The sequence below is a fragment of the Ochotona curzoniae genome, unplaced genomic scaffold (genome assembly GCF_017591425.1).
Source record: "Ochotona curzoniae isolate NIBS_2020 unplaced genomic scaffold, NIBS_Ocur_1.0 contig_3255, whole genome shotgun sequence".
Taxonomy (NCBI): domain Eukaryota; kingdom Metazoa; phylum Chordata; class Mammalia; order Lagomorpha; family Ochotonidae; genus Ochotona; species Ochotona curzoniae.
In genome coordinates, this window is record NW_024465777.1 from 2,020,618 (window position 1) to 2,040,799 (window position 20,182).

The 20,182-nt window shown below is 49.3% G+C and overlaps 1 protein-coding gene across 1 annotated transcript; it reads right to left on the bottom strand.

The window, feature by feature from the left end:
• Positions 1–4,494: 4,494 nt before the first annotated feature.
• Positions 4,495–14,888, bottom strand: ZNF436 (zinc finger protein 436). The gene is made up of 4 exons (XM_040979523.1): positions 14,869–14,888; positions 13,527–13,581; positions 12,643–12,769; positions 4,495–8,231 (listed from the first exon to the last, which is right to left on the bottom strand). The coding sequence occupies exons 2-4, from the start codon at positions 13,557–13,559 to the stop codon at positions 6,979–6,981; spliced, it is 1,413 nt and encodes a 470-aa protein (XP_040835457.1). The 5' UTR covers positions 13,560–13,581; positions 14,869–14,888; the 3' UTR covers positions 4,495–6,978.
• Between the last annotated feature and the right edge of the window lie 5,294 nt (positions 14,889–20,182).

The window sequence follows — 20,182 nt, forward strand, 5'->3', positions numbered from 1 at the left end:
CCCAGTGCTTGTAAAGGGAGCATTAACCAGTTGATGGAAGGGACATTCCCAGGGGCAAGCATTGTGGCATAATAGGTAAAGCTGTCTACCTGTGATGTAAGCAACCTTTATGGGTGCTGGTTTGAGTCTTGGCTGCTCTACTTCTAACCCAGCTCCGTGCTAATGCACCTGGGAAAACAGCAGCAGATGACCTAATTGCTTGGGTTCAGTCCTGGAAGTGTTTCTCTCTCGGGGGGGGGGGGGGGGGGGGACAAGAAAGAAGAAAGAAAGGAAGCCAGTGCAGTGGAATAACTACCTAAACTTCTCCTGGAGCTCTGGCATCCCATGTGGGCACTGGTTCATGTCTCAGCTGCTCCACTTCCCATCCAGCTCCCTGCTTATGGTCTGGAAAAGCAATAAAGGAAAAGAACTGGCACTCATATGGAATCCAGGTGGTTCCAAGGCAAGGATTTAGTCACTATGCTACTGCACCGGGCCCAAAATAATTTTTAAGAAATATTTATTTTACTTGAGTCATAGATACAGAGAGAGAAAGGGAGAGACAGCTTCCATCTGCTGGGTCATTCCCAGAATGGTCACCCACGGCCAGGGCTGGACCAGTTCAAAGCTGAGACCCAGGAGCTTCTTCTGGGTCTCCCACACGGGTGCAGGGTCCTCAAGGCCATGGGCCATCCTCTACTGCTTTTCCAGGCCACAAGTAGGGAGCTGAATGGGGAATGGAACAGCCAGGACTAGAACTGGTGCTTATATGTGATGCCGACACTGGAAAGGATCAGCCTGCTCTTCCACTGTGCCAGACACATTGAGAAAATACTAGAAAAGGAGAGACACTGTATTTTCAAAGAATATGTGTTTTTAAAGGGCTTATTTTATTTATTAGAAAGGGAAAGAGAGAGAGAGAGAGATCTGCTGGTTCCTTCTCCAAGTGACTACAATGGACAGGGCTGGCCAGGCTGAGCCCAGGTCCTCTGCAGGTATGGCAGAAGTCCAAGCACTTCAGCTAGCATCTATTGCTTTCTCAGGTGCATCAGAAGGGAGCTAGATCTGACGTGAAACAGCTGGGATTCAAACAGTACTCAAATGGAATACTTACAGTTCTTCAAATCACGTTACCTGTTAAAGGACTTGTATCTGAAATGTTTAAAAAAAAAAAAAAGGGCCCGGCGCGGTGGCGCAAGTGGTTAAAGTCCTCGCCTTGCACGCCCGGGATCCCATATGGGCGCCGGTTCTAATCCCGGCAGCCCCGCTTCCCTTCCAGCTCCCTGCCTGTGGCCTGGGAAAGCAGTCGAGGACAGCCCAAGGCTTTGGGACCCTGCACCCGCGTGGGAGACCCGGAAGAGGCTCCTGGCTTCGGATCGGCATAGTATCGGCCCGTTGCGCTCACTTGGGGAGTGAATCATCGGACGGAAGATCTTCCTCTCTGTCTCTCCTCTCTGTATATCCGCCTTTCCAATAAGAAAATAATAAAAATAAATCTTTTTTTAAAAAAAAAAACTCTTAAAACCCATTAACAAATAGTAGATGACTGAAAACTGTCGCTAGATTGGCAATGTAATCTGGTTCATATCCTGGCTGCTCCACCTTCCATCCAGCTCCCTGCTTGTGACCTAGAAAAGCAGTAGAGCACAGCCCAAAGCATTGGGACCCTGCACTGGTGTGAGAGACCCAGAAGAATCTCCTGACTTCAGATCAGCTTAGTTCTAGCTGTTGCAGCCATTTGGGGAGTGAACCAGTGGAAAGAAGATCTTTTTCTCTCCATCTCTCCTTCTCTTCATAAACCTGATCTGCCTTTCCAATAAAAATAAGCTTGAATATACATATATACCTATTTCATCATTAAGTGCAGAAGCACAAGGGGACATTCTGTCTTCATTGCAATCTTACCTGGGCATCTGAGATAAAGCCCATCAGCTCCAAGGGCTTTCTGCCTCTTGTATAAGGCCAAGAGTGTCAAGGGTATGAGTTCTGTAGTTATTGAAACATGATAACAAGAAGAAAACAGCAAAATAAAAAAAAGATAAAAATAAAAAACTAAACCAAAAAAGTAATATGATAACAAATAAAAATAAAGGGGCCTGGTACGATAGCCTGGTGGCTAACATCCTCACCTTGCACATGCTGCAATCCCATATAGGCACTAGTTCTAATCCTGGCGCCCTGTTTCCCGACCAGCTCCTTGCTTGTGGCCTGGGAAAGCAGTTGAGGATGGCCTAAAGCCTTGGGACCCTGCACCAGTGTGAGAGACCCAAAAGAGGATCAGCTTGGCTTCAGCCTTTGTGGCCACTTGGGGAATGAATTAGTTGATGGAAAATCTTGCTTTCTTCTGTTTCTGCTCCTCTCTGTATTTTTTTTTTTATCATTGGCTCTACTTAAGGGAATATGATTTCTGCACATCCCCATTATTTATCGCAGAAATACTTGTCACCTGGATACTGTGGCTCAAACGTTTGCTAGAACGTGATCAAGATCCAGTAACTTCTTCAGGATAGCCAAGTGGAAGTGGCGACCACACACGCACAGAGGAAACGAGCAATCACAAAACAAGAATAAAGTCCTTTGATGGATAAATCTAGGGAAGGTAGAAAAGCAAAACCAGTCTTGTGGGACCAGTAAGGGTTTCCTAAGACAAGCTGGGTTTGAGATTTGAAGGACAAATTGGCCAGAGGAGTGCTGAGAGAGAGATGCCGCTTGGAGGAGTTACAGGTGCAGGAAACTGCAGGGAGCTGGAACTGAAGAGGGCAGAGCTGGCTGAGCTGCTCGAACCCTGCACAGCAGGAGTTGGCGGCTTGCTGAAGGTTTTGGAATGCTCCAGGGGGTTTGGCACAGAGAATGGTGTGAGGGTCTTGTTGTCTCACCAACATCTTTCCAGCTGCAGAAAGGGAGGGCAGCCTGAAGGTGAAGGGAAATGAATGCAGAATAAACTCATTAGGAGGTTGTTTCCGGAAGCCAGATGTGTCTCCCAGGATGGTGTGGATAATTGCAGCTAATATCCAGAGCCCCATTATCTCATTTAATCTTTGCAGCTCTGCAAGGGAAATATAATTACCCCTATTTACAGATGGGGAATCCAAGGATCAGGAAAGCGAAGTAATTGCCCACAGTCGTATGGTAAGTGGTGGTTGCTGAGAGAGTGAGGTAGACGGATTTGTGAAACATTTAGCAAGTGGTGTGGGCATGACTGAATGACTGATTATGCAGTTAATATTCTCTACCGGCTTGGGGAGAGTGGCTAAGGGAGCAGGGGTTAAATATGACATGCTAGCTTCTGCAAGTGAATCAGGTGGGGAGTAGGGCAAGTCGGGGTCCGATCTCAGGGTGTCTGTCTGGTCATTCTCAAGCAGAGCTGCTTAGAAGGGACTGCAGGGGCTGGTGTGAAACTCCAAGTGAGATCTGGGTGTCACTGGCCTCAGTCTCTCCCAGAAACACAGGTAAGTAGAATGACCTTTGCAGAATCTAGGAACCAACGAGCCACAAAACTGTTTCAGGTCATCGCAGGGTCATTTCCTCCCACTAATTTTACTGTCTTTCACTAAGGTCTCTATTGCAGAGGAAAGCATCTCACCAAGCTTTCAGAGTGCCCTTTTCTCCCTGGGGCAGGGAACTTCCCTCACGAGGGGAGCACCATTGAGGGAATTAGCATTTCCTTGAGCTCAGCAGGGCTCCAGCGGCCAGGGCACGCAGCCCTAACCTACCCTAGCCTCCTAGACACCAGTTAAGTCACAGGTACAGCTCAGTATAATGATGATAATGGAGAGATATTACCATATCAAGCACCTCAGAGGGGAGGCTACACCTCCAGCTGTCCTGGCACTGCCCCCTTTAACTTTCCTTCCCAGCCATCAAAAACACTGAGCTTGCAGAAGGGAATTTTTTTTTAAGAAAAAAAAATTTTTTTAAAGCGTTTTCTTAATCTTAGCTATACCGCTAATTACAATTTTTCCTCCACATTTGTTTTTATGCCCCGTGTAAAGCATTTTCACCCCCTACTTCTGCTTAGGCTGGGCTTTCATTGAAAAAAAAAAGCTTCCCAAGAGAAAATTACTTGTACGTAATTTGAAAACTGGTGCCACTCCCTGGTAGTACATAATTCCTGTCTTAGGCAGACTGTGCCACTGTGTCATGAACAGAGAAGCCTTAATAGCTTCTAGGAGGTATCTCTGTTCCCAGAACCCAATCTTAGGTTAGAAACTATTTTAGCATTTGTGATGGGTACCCCCAAAATATCTCCTTAAAGTAACAAGGCTTTCTCTCATTTTTCCTTTTATGATGTGGGTTTTTTTTACCCTCTTCTCCAAAGCTAATGAGTCATCCAAACCACATATTTCCATGTTGCTTTTGTCACAAGAATAACCTTCTTAGGAAACTGTCCAGGTTTTTACCTTTGTCCAAAAATATAACAGTCAGTGGGCTGTACATAACACATCAATGTAACGACAGTCACCCCAGGTTTAAGGGATGGGATAAAAAAAATATTGCTAAAATAATTCTCGGGTCTTTTTTATTTTAAAAATTATACTTTTAATTATAGAATATTGTTAGAATAATACAGCTGTAGATAGACATTGGGATAACTGTAACCGATACCATAGGAAAACTGCTCTACATTCTTATGTGGTCATTCTCCCTCCACAACCATAGGAAGCAGGCACCGAGTGTTCAGGGTGTGTGCAAGAAGCAGGCAGGGCTTGGGAGCAGAAAGCATGCAAAAAGCATCAGCAAAAACAGCCTACTTAACTTCTGCACAAAGACCAGTGCAGCAGATGGCCAGCAATGGGCAGGACAGAGAAGCAGGGCAGGTGCAGACCTGGCCCTTCTCACTTCCCCGCGGAAGTGCATATGTACATGGAGATGGGTACTCAGCATCCTCTTCTTGAACCCTTTGCTACTAAGGAGCCAAAAAAACAGCAGCAGGAACAAGTTGGGGTGCAGCGAGAGAGCAGGGAAAAGAGGGAATGTGGTAATAATTAGGTCAAGAAGCTCCTGCCTTCCAGGGCCACTCCCAAGCCTCCTGCTGCAGTGGCTGACAGAAGCTTCTAGACAACCTTGATATCAATTAAAACCATCAGCAACACTGATATGGAAAAAGACATAGTCGCTTCTAGGTTACCAAGACTACATATGTCACCCAACAAAGTATGAATACCCAGTCAGAATGACAAAAGCATAACTTCTGCTTGACCCTGGATGGAAAGGGTGGCAAACGTGAAGGACGCCCTCTTGGTAGGGGTGTTCTGTTATCTTCAAAGCTGTGTCCCTTGCAAGTGATGGAGTCTCACTCAGCTGTAGGCCACTGTAGTGTACAGCTCACTATTGTGTATCACAGAACTGACCAGTGGCACCTTTCACACCAGATCCCAAAATAGCTGTTGCAAAGACTTTTTTTTTTTTTTAAATGTTACAGCATTCGGAGTGAAGCACAGTAGCAATAAACCAGGGTACTCTGAAAACATATTCCTTACTCCAATTCTGTCTCCTAGATACCAGTTTACTCCCACCACTACAAGGCTGAATAAGCGTTAACATTTACAGTATTTCTTAGTTCCTACTCCAGCTGAGATAAAGAGAACGGACACTACTGGGCTTAAAACAGGTTGGCTCCTACTTTAACCATTTATAGCTGTAGTTTGGGAGGTTAGAAATACATTCTTATTTAGGTTTATTAATTCTTCTGACAAGCCAGAGTTCTTCAAAACCATGGAACATAATTCAGTCTGGGAATAGGACATCCAACCTATCTGCCCAGTCATTATCTCCATAATTGAAGGATGCATACAAACAAAGGCTTAGTTCTATACACAGACAAAGCTTACAGGACAGTGCACACTTGAGCATTAGTGTTAAATTTTTTTCATAAGAATGAACACTAAGACATTTCTCACATTGGAGTTATGTCTGCAGTTCTGTCACATGATCCACATCACCCAAGAGCATGCTAATTCTGTGCAAATTCAGTTTCTGCTATGAGAAAAAAACCACAGGAATACACATTTCACTGTTAAGTATACATGCCCTTATGCAAGCTAAGATAAACACTGGGATGTGGTCCTTATGAAATCCTAGAGTTAGCAATACAGGGAGAACGGAACCTCAAGACTATGGGGGAAAGGACATAGAAATGACCCATGGTCCCTGGGAAAGGACTCTGCACTTCCTTCCCTGAAGTGGTCAATCCCACTTGCCCCTCACACACCACAACGTATGGTCCTATTTCTCCTTGAAAAGATCTTCCCCTCACAATGTACCCTGAAGTGTTTTCCAAAGAACATGTATATATTTGATAAACCCTAAAGTTACCACATTGATGGGTCCATGGTCCCCAAACCTATGTCTCATCTTTTCTCTCACATAATATCTTCAGTTATCTTTCACAAAGATGCAAGCTTTAAACAAGTTAATCACAAACAATGAGAAGGAAGAAAGTTAACAATCACTGCCTTCATCGTGCAGAATTCTGCTCTCAGGAAGATGGAGTAATAGCAATGTGTGAATGACTCAAGAAAAAAAAAAAGCCCTTTGGGTGGGAAGATGCATGTGCCCAACTACTATGGTGTGTGTGAACAGGTGTGGCAGCTGAGGCCCAGCCTCTGGCTGCCTTTTCCCGAAGTGGCCATGACCACCACCCTATTGCAATCCCATATTTCTATGGACGGAATTCTTTGGGCCCAGGATGAGCAGAATAACTGAAAGATTTATTCCATTTCTACCCCGAGCATTCAGCAGTATTTGTCCTGTGGTCTTCAGGTTTCCAATTACTTGTGGGGGCTGATCTTGAAGGGGGTAATCCATGGAGTGAATACAAATTATTATTCCGGAGGAGATAATGGTCCCAAATCCGAATGGCACATCTCATTTGGTATTTTAAACAGTGGCTTCAACTAAGAAAGTCACTAAAGTCATTGAGGAAGCCTTGAAGGGGCTCCTGGATAACATCAAACTGTACCTTCCGAGGAAATCCATTTGCAGTCACAATTACGGAACTCAATCCGTATGAACTCGCTTGTGTTTAATAAGAGCTGAGCTCCGGCTGAAACTCTTCTCGCACTCTGTACATTCGTAGGGCTTCTCTCCCGTGTGAACTCGCTGGTGTGTGATAAGGTTGGAGCTCTGGGTGAAACCTTTTCCACACTGCACACACTCGTAGGGCTTCTCCCCCGTGTGCGTTCTCTGGTGCTTAATTAGATCAGATCGCTCACCAAAGCTTCGCCAACACTCGTTACACTCGTAGGGCTTCTCTCCCGTGTGGATTTTCTGGTGGGTGATGAGATGCGAGCTCCGGCTGAAGCTTTTCCCACAGGCGTTGCACTCATAGGGCTTCTCCCCCGTGTGGGTTCGCTGGTGCTGCACCAGGTGGGATATGCGGCTGAAGTTCTCTCCGCACTCGTTGCAGTGGTATGGCTTTTCTCCCGTGTGGGCTCTGCGGTGGCGGACCAGATCAGAGTTCTGGCTGAAATTCTTCCCACATTCATCACACTTGTAGGGTCTCTCCCCCGTGTGGACTCGGTAGTGTTTGATCAGATCAGATCTCTCGCTGAAGCCCCGCCCACATTCATTACACTCATAAGGTTTCTCGCCTGTGTGCGTCCTTTGGTGCTGAGCCAGGTGCGAGCTCCGGCTGAAGCTTTTTCCACACTCCTCGCACTCATAGGGCTTCTCCCCACTGTGGGTCCTTTGGTGCTGGATCAGGTGCGAGAGTCGGCAGAAACTTTTCCCACACTCGTTACATTTGTGAGGCTTCTCCCCTGTGTGGATTGTTTGATGCTGAATGAGGTGAGAGCTTCTTCCAAAACTTTTCCCACACTCATTGCAGTCATAGGGCCTCTCCCCAGTGTGTGTTCTTTGATGCTGAATAAGGTGTGAGCTACGGCTGAAGCCCTTCCCACATTCATAACATTTATAGGGTCTGTCTCCAGTGTGGGTTTTCTGATGTCGATTCAGGTCTGAGATCTGACTGAAGGCCTTTCCACAGTGAGAACATATGTGATATTGGATCCCTGTGTGGACTTCTTTGTGGGCCAGCAGGTCGGTGACCTGTTGGAGAGGATAGCTTACCCATTCTTCTGCTGTGAGATCTCCCCACTGTCTTTCTGACCTATCCCCATTTTCAAAGACCTCTTCACTTTCAGCATTTTCCTCAGCATTTCCAACAGGCCTTTCAGATGCTGTCCCAAATTCTACATCTTCATTCATCTCTTGCTTTGGATTTACCTCGTTCTCACTCCTAATTTCAAAATCTGTAATAAAGAGTAAAGAAATAAGTAAATGTACTAAAGAGGTTCTCACTGTGTTCCAGGAACTAGCCTAAGTTCTTAATATGGTTACTTCAGTCATTTTTAAAAAAGACTTATTTATTTTGATTGGAAAGGCAGATATACAGAGAGGAGGAGAGGCAGAGAGAAAGATCTTCTGTCTGTTCATTCCCCAAGTGGCCGCAATGGCTGGAGCTGAGTCAATCAAAAAGTCAGGAGCCAGGAGCTTCTTCCGGGTCTCCCACGTGGGTTGCAGGGTCCCAAGGCTTTGGGCCGTCCTCCACTGCTTTCCCAGGCCACAAGTTGGATGGGATGCGTGGCTGCTGGGATTAGAACCGGTGACTATATGGGATCCCAGCATGCAAGGTGAGGACTTTAACCGCTATGCTATTGCGCCGAGCCCTACTTTATTCATTTTTATAGCCATCCTGAGAGTCATTCATTCATCTTATCCCAGAAAAGCCCAAACTTCAGTCACGTGCAATGACTTGCCAAAAGTAAATGGCAGACAGAGCCAAGCCTCCTCAGAGGCTCAGATGGAGCAGTGGACAGCACAATCAGGTGTGCATGGAGGATATAGCCGTCTATTGGAACATGCAGAGGACACTTGGCACCACAACAGAGGACAGAACTAACCAATCAACTACCCAGCCATATGTTGGCAGTGAAAAACTGGGCAAACTGAGACTCTAAGATGTACTATGTCAATCAGTGGATTCTGCAGTGACTTCATTGTGCTTGGAATGGTGAGATTGGCAGCAATTCAGAACTGTTGAACTATCAAAACCACTTGAGCAAGACCCTCGGAGCATGCCTCACATTAGAGACCTGGGATGGGTGGGAGGTTGGGTAGGACTCCTACCTTTATCTTCCCATTTACCACAGATACAGAAAAAGAAGAGAATGTGGAAATAATAGTCTTACCCACTTTCCTGTAGCCCTTGAACTTTTGTGCCCTAATTAACCATGTAAAGATTGTAAAAAAATAAAGGGGTTTGATTCAAAAAAAGAAAAAAAAAGTAAATGGCAGAGCTAGTATTCAAACCCAGTCTACCTGCTAAGTTCATGCTCCATATCAAAGCTGATGGTTCTTCAAAAAAACTATTTATTTTGGTGTTTTGATAAAGAAAACTGGGCCTGGCAAGATAGCCTAGTGGCTAAAGTCTTCTCCTTGAACACATTGGGATCCCATATGGGTGCCGGTTCTAATCCCTGTGGCCCTGCTTCCCATCCAGCTCCCTGCTTGTGGCCTGGGAAAGCAGTTTGGGATGGTCCAAGGCCTTGGGATCCTGCACCTGCATAGCAGATACAGAAGAGACTCCAGCCATTGCAGCTACTTGGAGAGTGAATCAACAGACGGAAGATCTTTCTCTTTGTGTCTCCTCTCTGTATATCTGACTTTGCAACACAAATAAATAAATCTTAGAAAAAAAAAACAACCAATATCAGAAAATACAAAAGACTTTAAATTAGAACCTCTGAAATTCAAGAGCCTTCATATTTTATTTATTTTTTTAGCTTGTTAAAACTTCATCATTAGCATCATATACTTTACTAAAAATTTAACAGGTTATTATGAAAAAAATATTTTTAGCTATCTATGCCATGTCTCAGTTGGCAGAAAAAAATGACTATTAAATATTACTTGCTATCTTCCCTTACTTTCAATAAAAATGGAGAGGAAGAGGTTGGAGAAGGTGCTCCCCCCCCCCGTACAAAAAGAGATGTCTTGGAACTTTCTTGGTACTATCTAAATACATTTCTTCAGATGAGAGTCGAAATGTCCAACTATCATTTGCAAGGAATTCTGTGCCAGACCCTGCATTTCCCAAACTGGCTTTCTCACCTCACCATATGAGATGAGGATGGCCGCGTATGCTGGAAGACAAGGATCCGTGGCTGAATCAGCCTAGCAAGTGGTGTCACAAACCCACAGCACCTAACAATGCAGTACAGGGTCCGAGAAGTCTTCAGGTACAGAAGCTTTCCAGACCCTGTTTAATCAGCTCCCAAACTTACATAGCCAATAAAAATAGCAGGGTTTTTTTTAGCCAATAAAATAATTGAAAAGAAGTTTCCTTCTAAGATGTTCCTTGGGCTAAAGCTGTAGAAATGGAAATTTGCACTTTTAAAGATTCTTACTTTTGGATTTTGTTAGCCTGAGCAGAATATCTGGGTTGCTGACTGCACTGTCTGGTTAATAACATTATCTGTGGTTGCTTTTCTAAAGCAAAAAGCCAAGATTTTTGGAATATCATAGAAAGTCCAGGTCCAAAAGGAAATCTTGGGCCCAGTGCGTGGTTCAATTGGCTAAACCGCCCTTGGTAAACGTAGTGATCCCATATTAGGTGCTGGTTCATGTCCCAGCGGCTTCAATTCCCATCCAGCTCCCTGCTTGTGGCCTGGGAAAGCAGTGGAGGACGGCCCAAAGCCTTGGAACACTGCACCCGTGTGGGAGACTTGGAAGAAGTTCCTGACTTTGGATTGGCTCAGCTCCAGCAGTTGCAGCTATATATGGAGTGAACCAGCAGATAGAAGATATTTCTCTCTCTCATTCTCTCTGTAAATCTGCCTTTACAGTAAAAAGAAAGGAATCTTTAAAAAAGAAGCATTGCGAGTGGGTACAGCAGCTCCTGCCTCTTGGGATGTCTGCATCGCGTATCTGACTGCCAGTTCAAGTTCTGGCTACTTTGCTTCCAATCCAAATCCCTGTGAATGTGCCTGGGAAACAGCAGATGGTGACTCAAGGAACTGAGTCCCTGCCACGCTCGCGGGAGACCTGGATGGAGCTCCTGGCTCTTGGCTTCCACCTGGCTCCAGTCTTGACTGCTGCAGTCATTTGGGTTTGTGAATGGTGGATGGGAAGATCTTTCTTTATCTCTCACTTTGTGTTTCACATAAATAAATAAACATTTTTTTTTAAAGTGTGTGAGAAGAGGATTACCTCAGACACACTTTTTGCTCTGGGAAAAACTATATGAATTGGGATTTTTTTAAAAAAAATTAGGGATCCAGCATGGTGCCTCAACTGACTAACCCTCCTGCTGTAAACACTGGGATCCTATATAGCTGTCAGTTGGTGTCCCGGCTGCTCCGTTCCCATCCAGCTCCTTGCTTATGGTCTGGGAAAGCAGTAGAGCATGGCCCCAAAGCCTTAGGACCCTACACCTGCATGGACACCTGGAAGAGGTTTCCAGCTTCTGGCTTTGGATTGGCTCAGCTCTGGCCATTGTAGTCAGTTGGACACAGCGGACAAAAGGTCTTTCTCTCTATCTCTTCTTTTCTCTGTAAATCTCTTTTTCCAATAAACGTACATATTTTTTTAAAAAAGGATTAGTCCTAATGAGCAACTGATGACCTAGTAAACCTTTCACACTGGTGAACTGACAAGTCTTTTTTTTTAAAAAAAAATATTATTCTTTATTGGAAGTAACATCTTTTACAGAGGGGAGACACAGAGAGACAGATCATCCACCCGCTGGTTCACTCCCCAAGTGGCACCAAGAGCTGAGCTAAGCCAATCTTAAGCCAGGAGCCAGGAGCTTCTTCTGGATTTTCTATATGGGCGCAGGATCCCAAGGCTTTGGGCTACCCTCTGCTGTTTTCCCAGGCCACAAGCAGGGAGCTGGATGGGAAGTGGAGCAGCCAGGACACGAACCAGAACCTATATGGGATCCCAGTGCATGTAAGGACTTTAGCCACTAGGTTACTGCGCCAAGGTCAAGCCTTTACAAGAAAGATACTGAGTCAAAAGAGTGTTCACCTCAGGAGTATACTATTCATTTTAGGTCCACCAAGCACAAAGGTTAGAGAAGACTGGTTTGTAGACTACGAAAACACACAAACCTGTCCTCCCTACGGAATTTTAATCTCACTGTTTCAGGATTCTCTGGAACATCATTTGACATCCTCAAGGAAATATCCATGAGCAACATCTGCAGACAATATCGGCTATGGAACCCGAAATGAACCATGATTCTGAAGCCAAAGCAGACACACACAGGCAGTTTTTGCCCTCCCAAGAACCTGGGTCAAAATCCCATCATCACTTGGTGCCCCACAGTAGAAGCGCCCTTCCCCAGCAGCATTTACATCCCGGCAAGCACCACTGCGTCAGACCTGTTGGGTCAGTGATGTGAGCAAACAGGCTGGAGATGGCAATGGACCCGGGGCAGCAGAAATCAGAGTGTTTCTACATGGTGCCCAAAGCCTCCTCCACCAGCTGCTTTCTTCAGACCATGTGACCTGGAAGTACAGACAGCCAACCTTTGCTTTGGGGCTCACCTCAAGGCAATCTGTAATTAAGTGCTTTAAAAATCAAACTGACTTTATGGAAAGAGCTCAGTCATTTGGACAGCCTTCAAAATGTGGGGGTGAAGGAGTGCAGACTACTCACCCAAGGAGACAACATTTCCGTAACTCTCCTGCATGACATCCCGGTAAAGGTCTCGCTGGGTAGAGTCCAGAGGTCTCCATTCCTCCCTGGTGAGGTACATGGCCATATCTTCAAATGTCACAGGTGCCTGAAATGACACAGTGCTTCCTCACTACTTGGCCTCGGGGAGTTGAGTGCCAGTCTTTCTTCTTGAAATCAGACATGGTTAGGAATGGTGTGGAGGCACAGGGCTATTAAGTCTGGTCTGTAGAGACCAGAAAAGAAAACAAGAGAGAAGAGAAAGAGTCAAGGGAGCAATGCCAACTGCTCGGGGCTTATGGACACTGCTGCCCCACTCGGTCAGCCGACCCTAGCACACTTTCCTGGAATCCATCTGGCACTTCCAGCTCTCCATACCTGTCCTTGCAACGCTCCCGGTCCCCTGGAATATTTTCTCAGAGCAGCAAAATGCTGCCGAATGGTCCCACTACAGGACCAATCCCCGCCCACCCCTCTGCTCCGTCCCACTCTGCCCCCAGATGTTCCAGAGAGAACTAATCACTCGCATATATGGGTTCCCCCATCACAGCACTTGGCTGCTTCGGCAAGCACACTTATCACCTTGTGTCACCGCTAGCCAGATGTGTCTTTCTTGTCCCTTCAGGCTGGGAGCAGGCACACAGAGGCGTCCTTTTAGTTTCCTGATAGCTAAAGGCACACAGCAAGCGTTCAGTGTATGTCTGCAGCTATACCGGCCTGGTTCTAAACCCATAGAGGCAGAATACCGGAACAAGTGAATTACCAAGCCCAGCATATCTCCCACATGAGGGGGCTTGCAGACCACCGAAACCACAGACGAGGTGTGTGGGCAGAGGCGAGGTGCAGAGAAGCCACCCCCGGCTTACCTGGGACCCAGCCATGAGCAGGGCAGCTGCCATCTCGGGCACCAGGGTTCGCCTCCTGTGAGAAAGCAGGACAGGCGGCTAGCAGACAGCACTGAAGGAGGCGAAAAGCAGGGCGTGAGGCACGGAGGAGAGGCCCTGCCCACTCCCCAGGGCTGGAGTTCTGGCCGCCAGGCGGGAGGGGAGGGCCCAGGAGGACCAGGGCGGGTCACTTTCCTCCCTGACCCCCCGAACGCCACACGCCCTCTGGGTCTCCGCCACCAGGGGGTGGAGGCAATGCCTAAGCCGACGGAGGACAGCCTCCCGCCAGGGTGCCTCGGGGGCCGGGGGTCAGCCCGCTGCTGTCTGTGGGAGGAGGCGCTCAGCCCAGCCCACAGAACGCCTCCGCTCTTCCATCTCCAGACCCGGTCCTTTCCGGCAGCTGCCTCAGCCCATCAGCTAGCGAGGCTTGCACATCACTGCCAATCCGATGCCGACCCGGAGGCCCGCCTTCCTCGGGGTGGCTGTGCCCCTCACCGCGCTTGCGCTCGTGCCGTGGCCTGCCGGGAGTTGGAGTTCCAACCCGGCGTACAAAAGCCAGTCAGAGGCCGGGCGGAGGAGGGAAAAGAACAAAAGGGTTCGGGGCGCGTCGTCCTGGCCCGAGCGCAGTGTATCTCCTTTTTCTCCTCTCAGAGCCCACAGTCCAGTTCCGACGGGGAAGCTGTCCTGCTTCTAACAGCCCGGGAGCCTCCCTTGAGGCTGAGTTTATCTGCGGCGTGGGGCGTCATTGAAGCAGGCTGGGTTGAGGTCCACTGGAGCCAAGCCTCAGGTGGCAGCCCAGGCCGGAGGCAAGCAGCAGCAGCCGCCCACTCCCCTGGGGGAGACTCGGGGGCCGCGCTGCAACTTTGGACCCCGCCCACGCACTACAGCTCCCGGCAGCGCCTGCGGCGTCGCGCCCGAGACCGCCGACTACAACTCCCAGGATGCCTTGCCTCGCCCCGCCCCGCCCCGCCCCACGGCGCGGTCTGCCACCGGGCCTTGCGGTGTCGCGGTTCTGCCGCTGTCCGCCTCGTAGGGGCGTCCGACTGCATCCTGAAGCGGATGACCATTGAGTCGAGCGTTGAGTTGCGCCTCTTTGCGGGGGGAACGAAACCCCGAAAGGGAGGGCGGGAATCATAAGCCGAGGAGGAGAGACTGGGAGACGGGGATGGAGCCAGGGCGGGGCGGGTGGTCCTTGTCATCCCTGAGGGCGGGTCTCCTGGAGGCCTCTCAGGGCCTGAGCCGAGCGGTGGCTTGGGATGTTAGCAGACCCTGTCCAGCTGAAGGTAGCAGGCGGAAAACCCGAGTTGAGGACAGGCAGACTTACCTCCGGGCCCGCCAGAGAGCCACTGCTGCCCGATCCAAGAGGTCGCCCACAGGTCCCGACGCCCAAGACCGAGTTCTTTCAGACCGCTTGTGTTGGGGGAAAAACTGGGAGAGGTGGAAAATCCTCCTTTTGCCACCCAAGGCCCGCGATCTTCCGAGTCTCGGGCGTGTCGTGCAGGAGCCCAGCCGGCTTCAGCGGGAGTCCCTGGGAAGGGAAGGGTTGGCAGGCTTGGCCTTCCCCAGCCCCGAGGAGGGAATGAGGCGATGGGAGTGGGGCGCTGGGGGACCGGGCATGCCGCACGGGGGGAAGAGCACGGAGCTCGCAGCCGCCTTGGAGAGGAAAGTGATGGAGAGAGACGAGAGCGGCTTCTGAGGGACTCCCACCCTCTTCCAGTTATAAATATCCTAGAGCTTGGCTCGGTGCCCGGAAGCCTGTTGTCTCTGTCCAGGAGACTTCTCTGCTGTGCCGGCGAAAGCAGCCTTAGTGGTGCTTGGTGCACACATCCACCCACTGAGAAACTTGACTTTTTTTTTCAGCCATGCTTTTGAGAGTGTCAGGTTCCCAGTGTCCCGTTATTTATGGTTACATCACTCAAATGTCCAACAGGAACTAGGAGACCCCTCTGCAGCCATGATGTAGAATCTTCCGTTTCAGAACTCAACCCTCAAAGCCCATCACAAAACACGTGTGGGTATTGCCAGCAGTGGAATCCCAGAGGGCTCCCAAGAAGCAGTGTCCCCAGTGGAAGGCTTCACGATCAGACACACCTGAGTTGAAATCCTGTCTGTGAATTCCTCCAGAGAGTCAAGTCTCCCCAAGCCCATCTCTTACACCGCGAGGCCTCTGCAGGGAGTGGGTACTCAAAGGACAGCAGAGGCCAGGGAGACCTCCAGGAAGAGGCACCGCAGAGCAGAGTGGCTGGCTCAGGAGCATGTTTTTGCCAGAAATTCAGAGCAGCCTGGGACTTGGGGGCCGCACCTGGTGTGTTCGGGTGAATGGTGTGTGGAGCCGAGCAGAGCAGGCTGCCGGAAAGCTCGGCAAAAATGAGGCCTGACCCTTGGGGAACTCTCCAGATGGATCAGGAACTAGGGAGGAGGGGCAAGGGATGAGAAATTGCAGGTTTCTAACTGGGCCTAAGGTGAGGTGCCCCAGCCCAGCGGGGCTGCTTTCTCATCCAGAGCCTGACAGATTGCTTTGTTGGTAAACTTCCCTAGGCCTTTTGCCCCCCTTGGCTCTGGGGCCTTAAGCCTTTCTTTGTTCTCTGGCAGTTGCTCCCCCTGGGCTGGCCTGAGGGCAGGATGGCTGCCTGGCTGCCTGCTGCCTTCAGTGACTGCCTTTTTTTTTTTTTTTTTTTTTTCCTTGTCCTGTCTACCTGGGGCCCTGCACAGCGTGGAGGTGAGAAGCTGAGAGTGGAGGGAGAGCTTGGCTGCACAGGGAGCCCCTGGGGGTTGGGGGGCGGGAAGAGGGACAGGAAGGACACTGGTGAGGGACTTCCTGTTGGAGTTTGAGAGTTGGGGTCCCTGGAGGCGGAGGTGGCTTCCTGTCCCATTGTCCCCGACCGGGGAGTTCCGCAGGATTCTTGGTATCTGTCGGTTTGCAGTAAGCACGTGGAAAGGCGAGCTCGTCCCCAGGATGCAGCCAGGAATGGGCACCCATCACGTGCAGAGTGAGCAGGCTGGTTCATCCTGATGCCAGGGACCAGGACAGCTTTCTGGACGGTGCCTCCAATTCAGGCTTCTTGTTACCTAGTTGAAGGTATGTGGGCTCCACCACTGGACTTGATTGAGGACACTTCTTTGGTATATTCTGCAGTTTGTGCCCTGTTACCAGGTCACTGTCCCTACGGAACCGTATCTATTTTTTTTTTAAAGATTTATTTATTTTTATTGGAAAGGCAAATTTACAGAGAGAAGGTGAGACACAGAGAAAGATCCTTCATTATTCATTCACTGCTCAAGTGCCCGCAGCCGCCAGAGCTGAGCCAATCCAAAGCCAGGAACTTCTTCCTCGGCTCCCACACAGGTGCATGGTTCCAAGGCTTTGGGCCATCCTTGACTGCTTTTTCCCAGGCCACTAGCAGGGTGCTGGATGAGAAGCGGCATGCTAGGGTTAAACAGTGCTCATATGGGGATCCAGTGCATGCAAGGCGAGTACCTTAGCCACTAGGCTACTGTACTGGGCCCCATCCTATCATCTTATGAGCTGCTCAAGTATGTTGTAGCTTACTATATCAGAAGTGTTCCTGGTCCCGGCACAGTGGCCTAAGAGCTAAAGTCCTCACCTTGAACGTGCCAGGATCCCATATGGGATTTATTTAAATCCGAAGTGTTCTGGGTGGGACTGGCATATCTTGTGATGCAAGCATTCCATATCAGAGCAAGGGTTCAAGGCATGGCTGTTCCACTTCTGATCCAGCACCCTACTTATATGTCACCTATTAGCCTTAACGCTGCTACCCATGTGGGAGACCAAGGTGGAGTTCCTGGCTCCTTGCTTCAATCTGCCTCAGGCCAGATTGGTTACAAGATTGGTTACCATGCCATTTAGAAACTGCATAAGCACATGGAAGATCTTTCTCTTTGTCTCTCTCTCTCTGCCACTGTGTCTTTTGAGTAAAGTTTAAAAAAATAAAAATGTCCTCATTACCTCATTACCCCTATGGGGAACAGTAACCAAGGTCCTCATTGCACTGGGAGTTGGGGGATGGGCCAGCCCACACTGACCAGCAGTTACTGCTGTCCAGGTGACCAGGTAGGGGGGAGTCAGCCCTTCGGAGGCAGGGAACTCCTGGGGAGTGGGGAAGGGAGGGGGCTCACCCAAGCAAGTCTAGGTCAATTGCAGACTGTGGGTATTCTGGAGATAGAGAAGATGGGAAGGAAAGCATCGCAGTCTTCATGAACAGTATGTGTGAAGGCACAGAGATGTAAAAGGACAGAGCATGTTCCAGAATGGCCAGGGTTGGTTATGGCCAGTGGAAAGAGTGGGAGTGGAGTGGCAGGGGGTAGATGCCGGGCAGGAATGTCGCTTGCATGCCCTTGCCTGCCTACCTCTGCAGAGCTGTCGAGGAGGCTGAGTCAGGGTGTCTGGGCACTGGCTCGGGTGAGAACAGGAGAACAGCACACTCTGCTGGGAGTGGATGTGAGGTCCCACTGGAGAGGTGGGGGAGGGGAGGCTCTTTACAAGCCCATTTCCACTGGTTCATTGTCTCCAAAGAGAATCGATCATCTTCGTGTAGACAAATTGCATTTAAAATCTACAACAGACTTAGTGCCATTTAACCTGCTGGGAGACATCAGGCAGCCATATTCACGGAGCCCTTTCCGTCCCTGACACAAGCTGGGAACAGAACAGCAGTGAGGACTAAATGTGGAGGAGGGCCTTGGCTCGCAGTGGCCAATGTCACTGCTGTGGAGGTCAAAAACATCACAGGTGCTCCCGTGAAGGGAAGCGTGCTTTCAAAGGGGCTCAGAGCATGCCCAGAGGTCTGGCTGCACATATGGGTCAAGAAGGAGAGGGAAATGAGGTGTTAACACTCAGAGGTGCAGCTTTGCAAGATAAAAGTTGTGAGGTGGTTGTTCAACAGTGGGAATGCACTTAACCCTACCTACCCTGCCACTTGCGAAGGCTAAGGGCCGACATCGGGCAGCCTGGGTCACCTGCATCCATGCTGAAGCCTGGCTCTGCTGCTCCGGATTCCACCTTCCTGGAAATGCAGATCTTGGGGAACAGTAGGTGGCAGCTCCAGTAACTGGGTTCCTGCATCCAGGTGGAATTCCCAGCTCCCAGGGTACACAGGGCTTTGGAAGTGAACCAACAGATGGGGGTCATTCAACCTCCCTGCCCCTCCCCATACACTTCTCTCCCTTTGCCTCTTTTTTTTTTTAAGATTTATTTTTATTATTTTTTTAATTGGAAAGGCGGATATACAGAGAGGAGAGACAGAGAGGAAGATCTTCCGTCCGATGATTCACTCCCCAAGTGAGCGCAACGGGCCGATACTATGCCAGTCCGAAGCCAGGAGCCTCTTCTGGGTCTCCCACGCGGGTGCAGGGTCCCAAAGCTTTGGGCTGTCCTCGACTGCCTTCCCCGGGCCACGGGCAGGGAGCTGGAAGGAAGCGGGGCTGCCGGGATTAGAACCGGCGCCCATATGGGATCCCGGGCGTGCAAGGCGAGGACCTTAACCACTTGCGCCACCACTCCGGGCCCTCCCTTTGCCTCTTAAATAAATAACACTTAAAAGACTATTCATTGGCTAAGATGGCTTATGCTATTCACCACAGTTTTTCCCCGAGAGTAGAAGAGCAGCAATAGCAATAGCAGTTCACACGATCAGAGATTTGGCAGGAAACTCTGCACATGCCCAGGAACAACAAGAGTTAACACTCTGTGGGGAGTTCCACCGGGCAAGAGTGAGGGGCACTTGTGAGCTGGGTGGGGTACATACAGGTGCAAAGGCAGGGGGCAGCTTGAGGTGGGAGACCAGCAGACAGTGTGAGCCCCAGTCCTGGCAGAAAGAAACACAGGCCGATTGTGTTGGTGGCGTTGGCAGTGGAGAGAAGGTAGGACCAGGGTGAGACTAGGGGACTGATAAAGAGATGGGGGCAGAGCAAATGGCCACACATGGCTCTAGGCAATGAACCAGTGGACGGACACAGAAGACAGTGAGGAGACTTAGGCAAGACAGGACATGAGCTCAACCTCAGATCACCTGCCTTCAGACCTGGGAGGAGATATTAATGGGCACGTGGGACATCAGCATGAGCTAGACCCATAAAGGCAGAAGTCACAGCTTCTTGATTGGATGGGACTCTATCACCACGGTGTTTTTGGTTCTTGCCACCTTTGGAAAACATCTCTTAAAATGGTCACAGGACCTTGAATGGACTTTGGTTTTTAGGGTTTTCTGGCCACAGTATTCCTGAGACACCCTCTCTCCTCCATGCACGCTTCTCTGATTCACCTCGTCGACCTCCTTGTGCAACCATCTCCTTTCCTCGCGGAAGCCCTCCTGGCTGGCAGAAGTTAACGTTCAGGCACTTGTGGCTCATGCTTTGTTCATCTTGGACGTGAAGGAGGGGAAGGAATGAAAGCCTGTGTTCCAGCCAACAGTGTACGGGAAAGCACAGAGCTGGCTGGGCAGAGCTGTGAAAAGCAGATGCCTGCGGAGCCAACAGCATGGCCAACGCAGAAGCCAGCTCTGCCAAGGCAAGAGCATCAGGAAGAAAAAACATGCTACATGGGGATGGCAGAGTGGGGACTCCAACAGGAGCACATGTTGTGATGCAAATGTGTGTGTGTGTTTTAATTAAAGTGA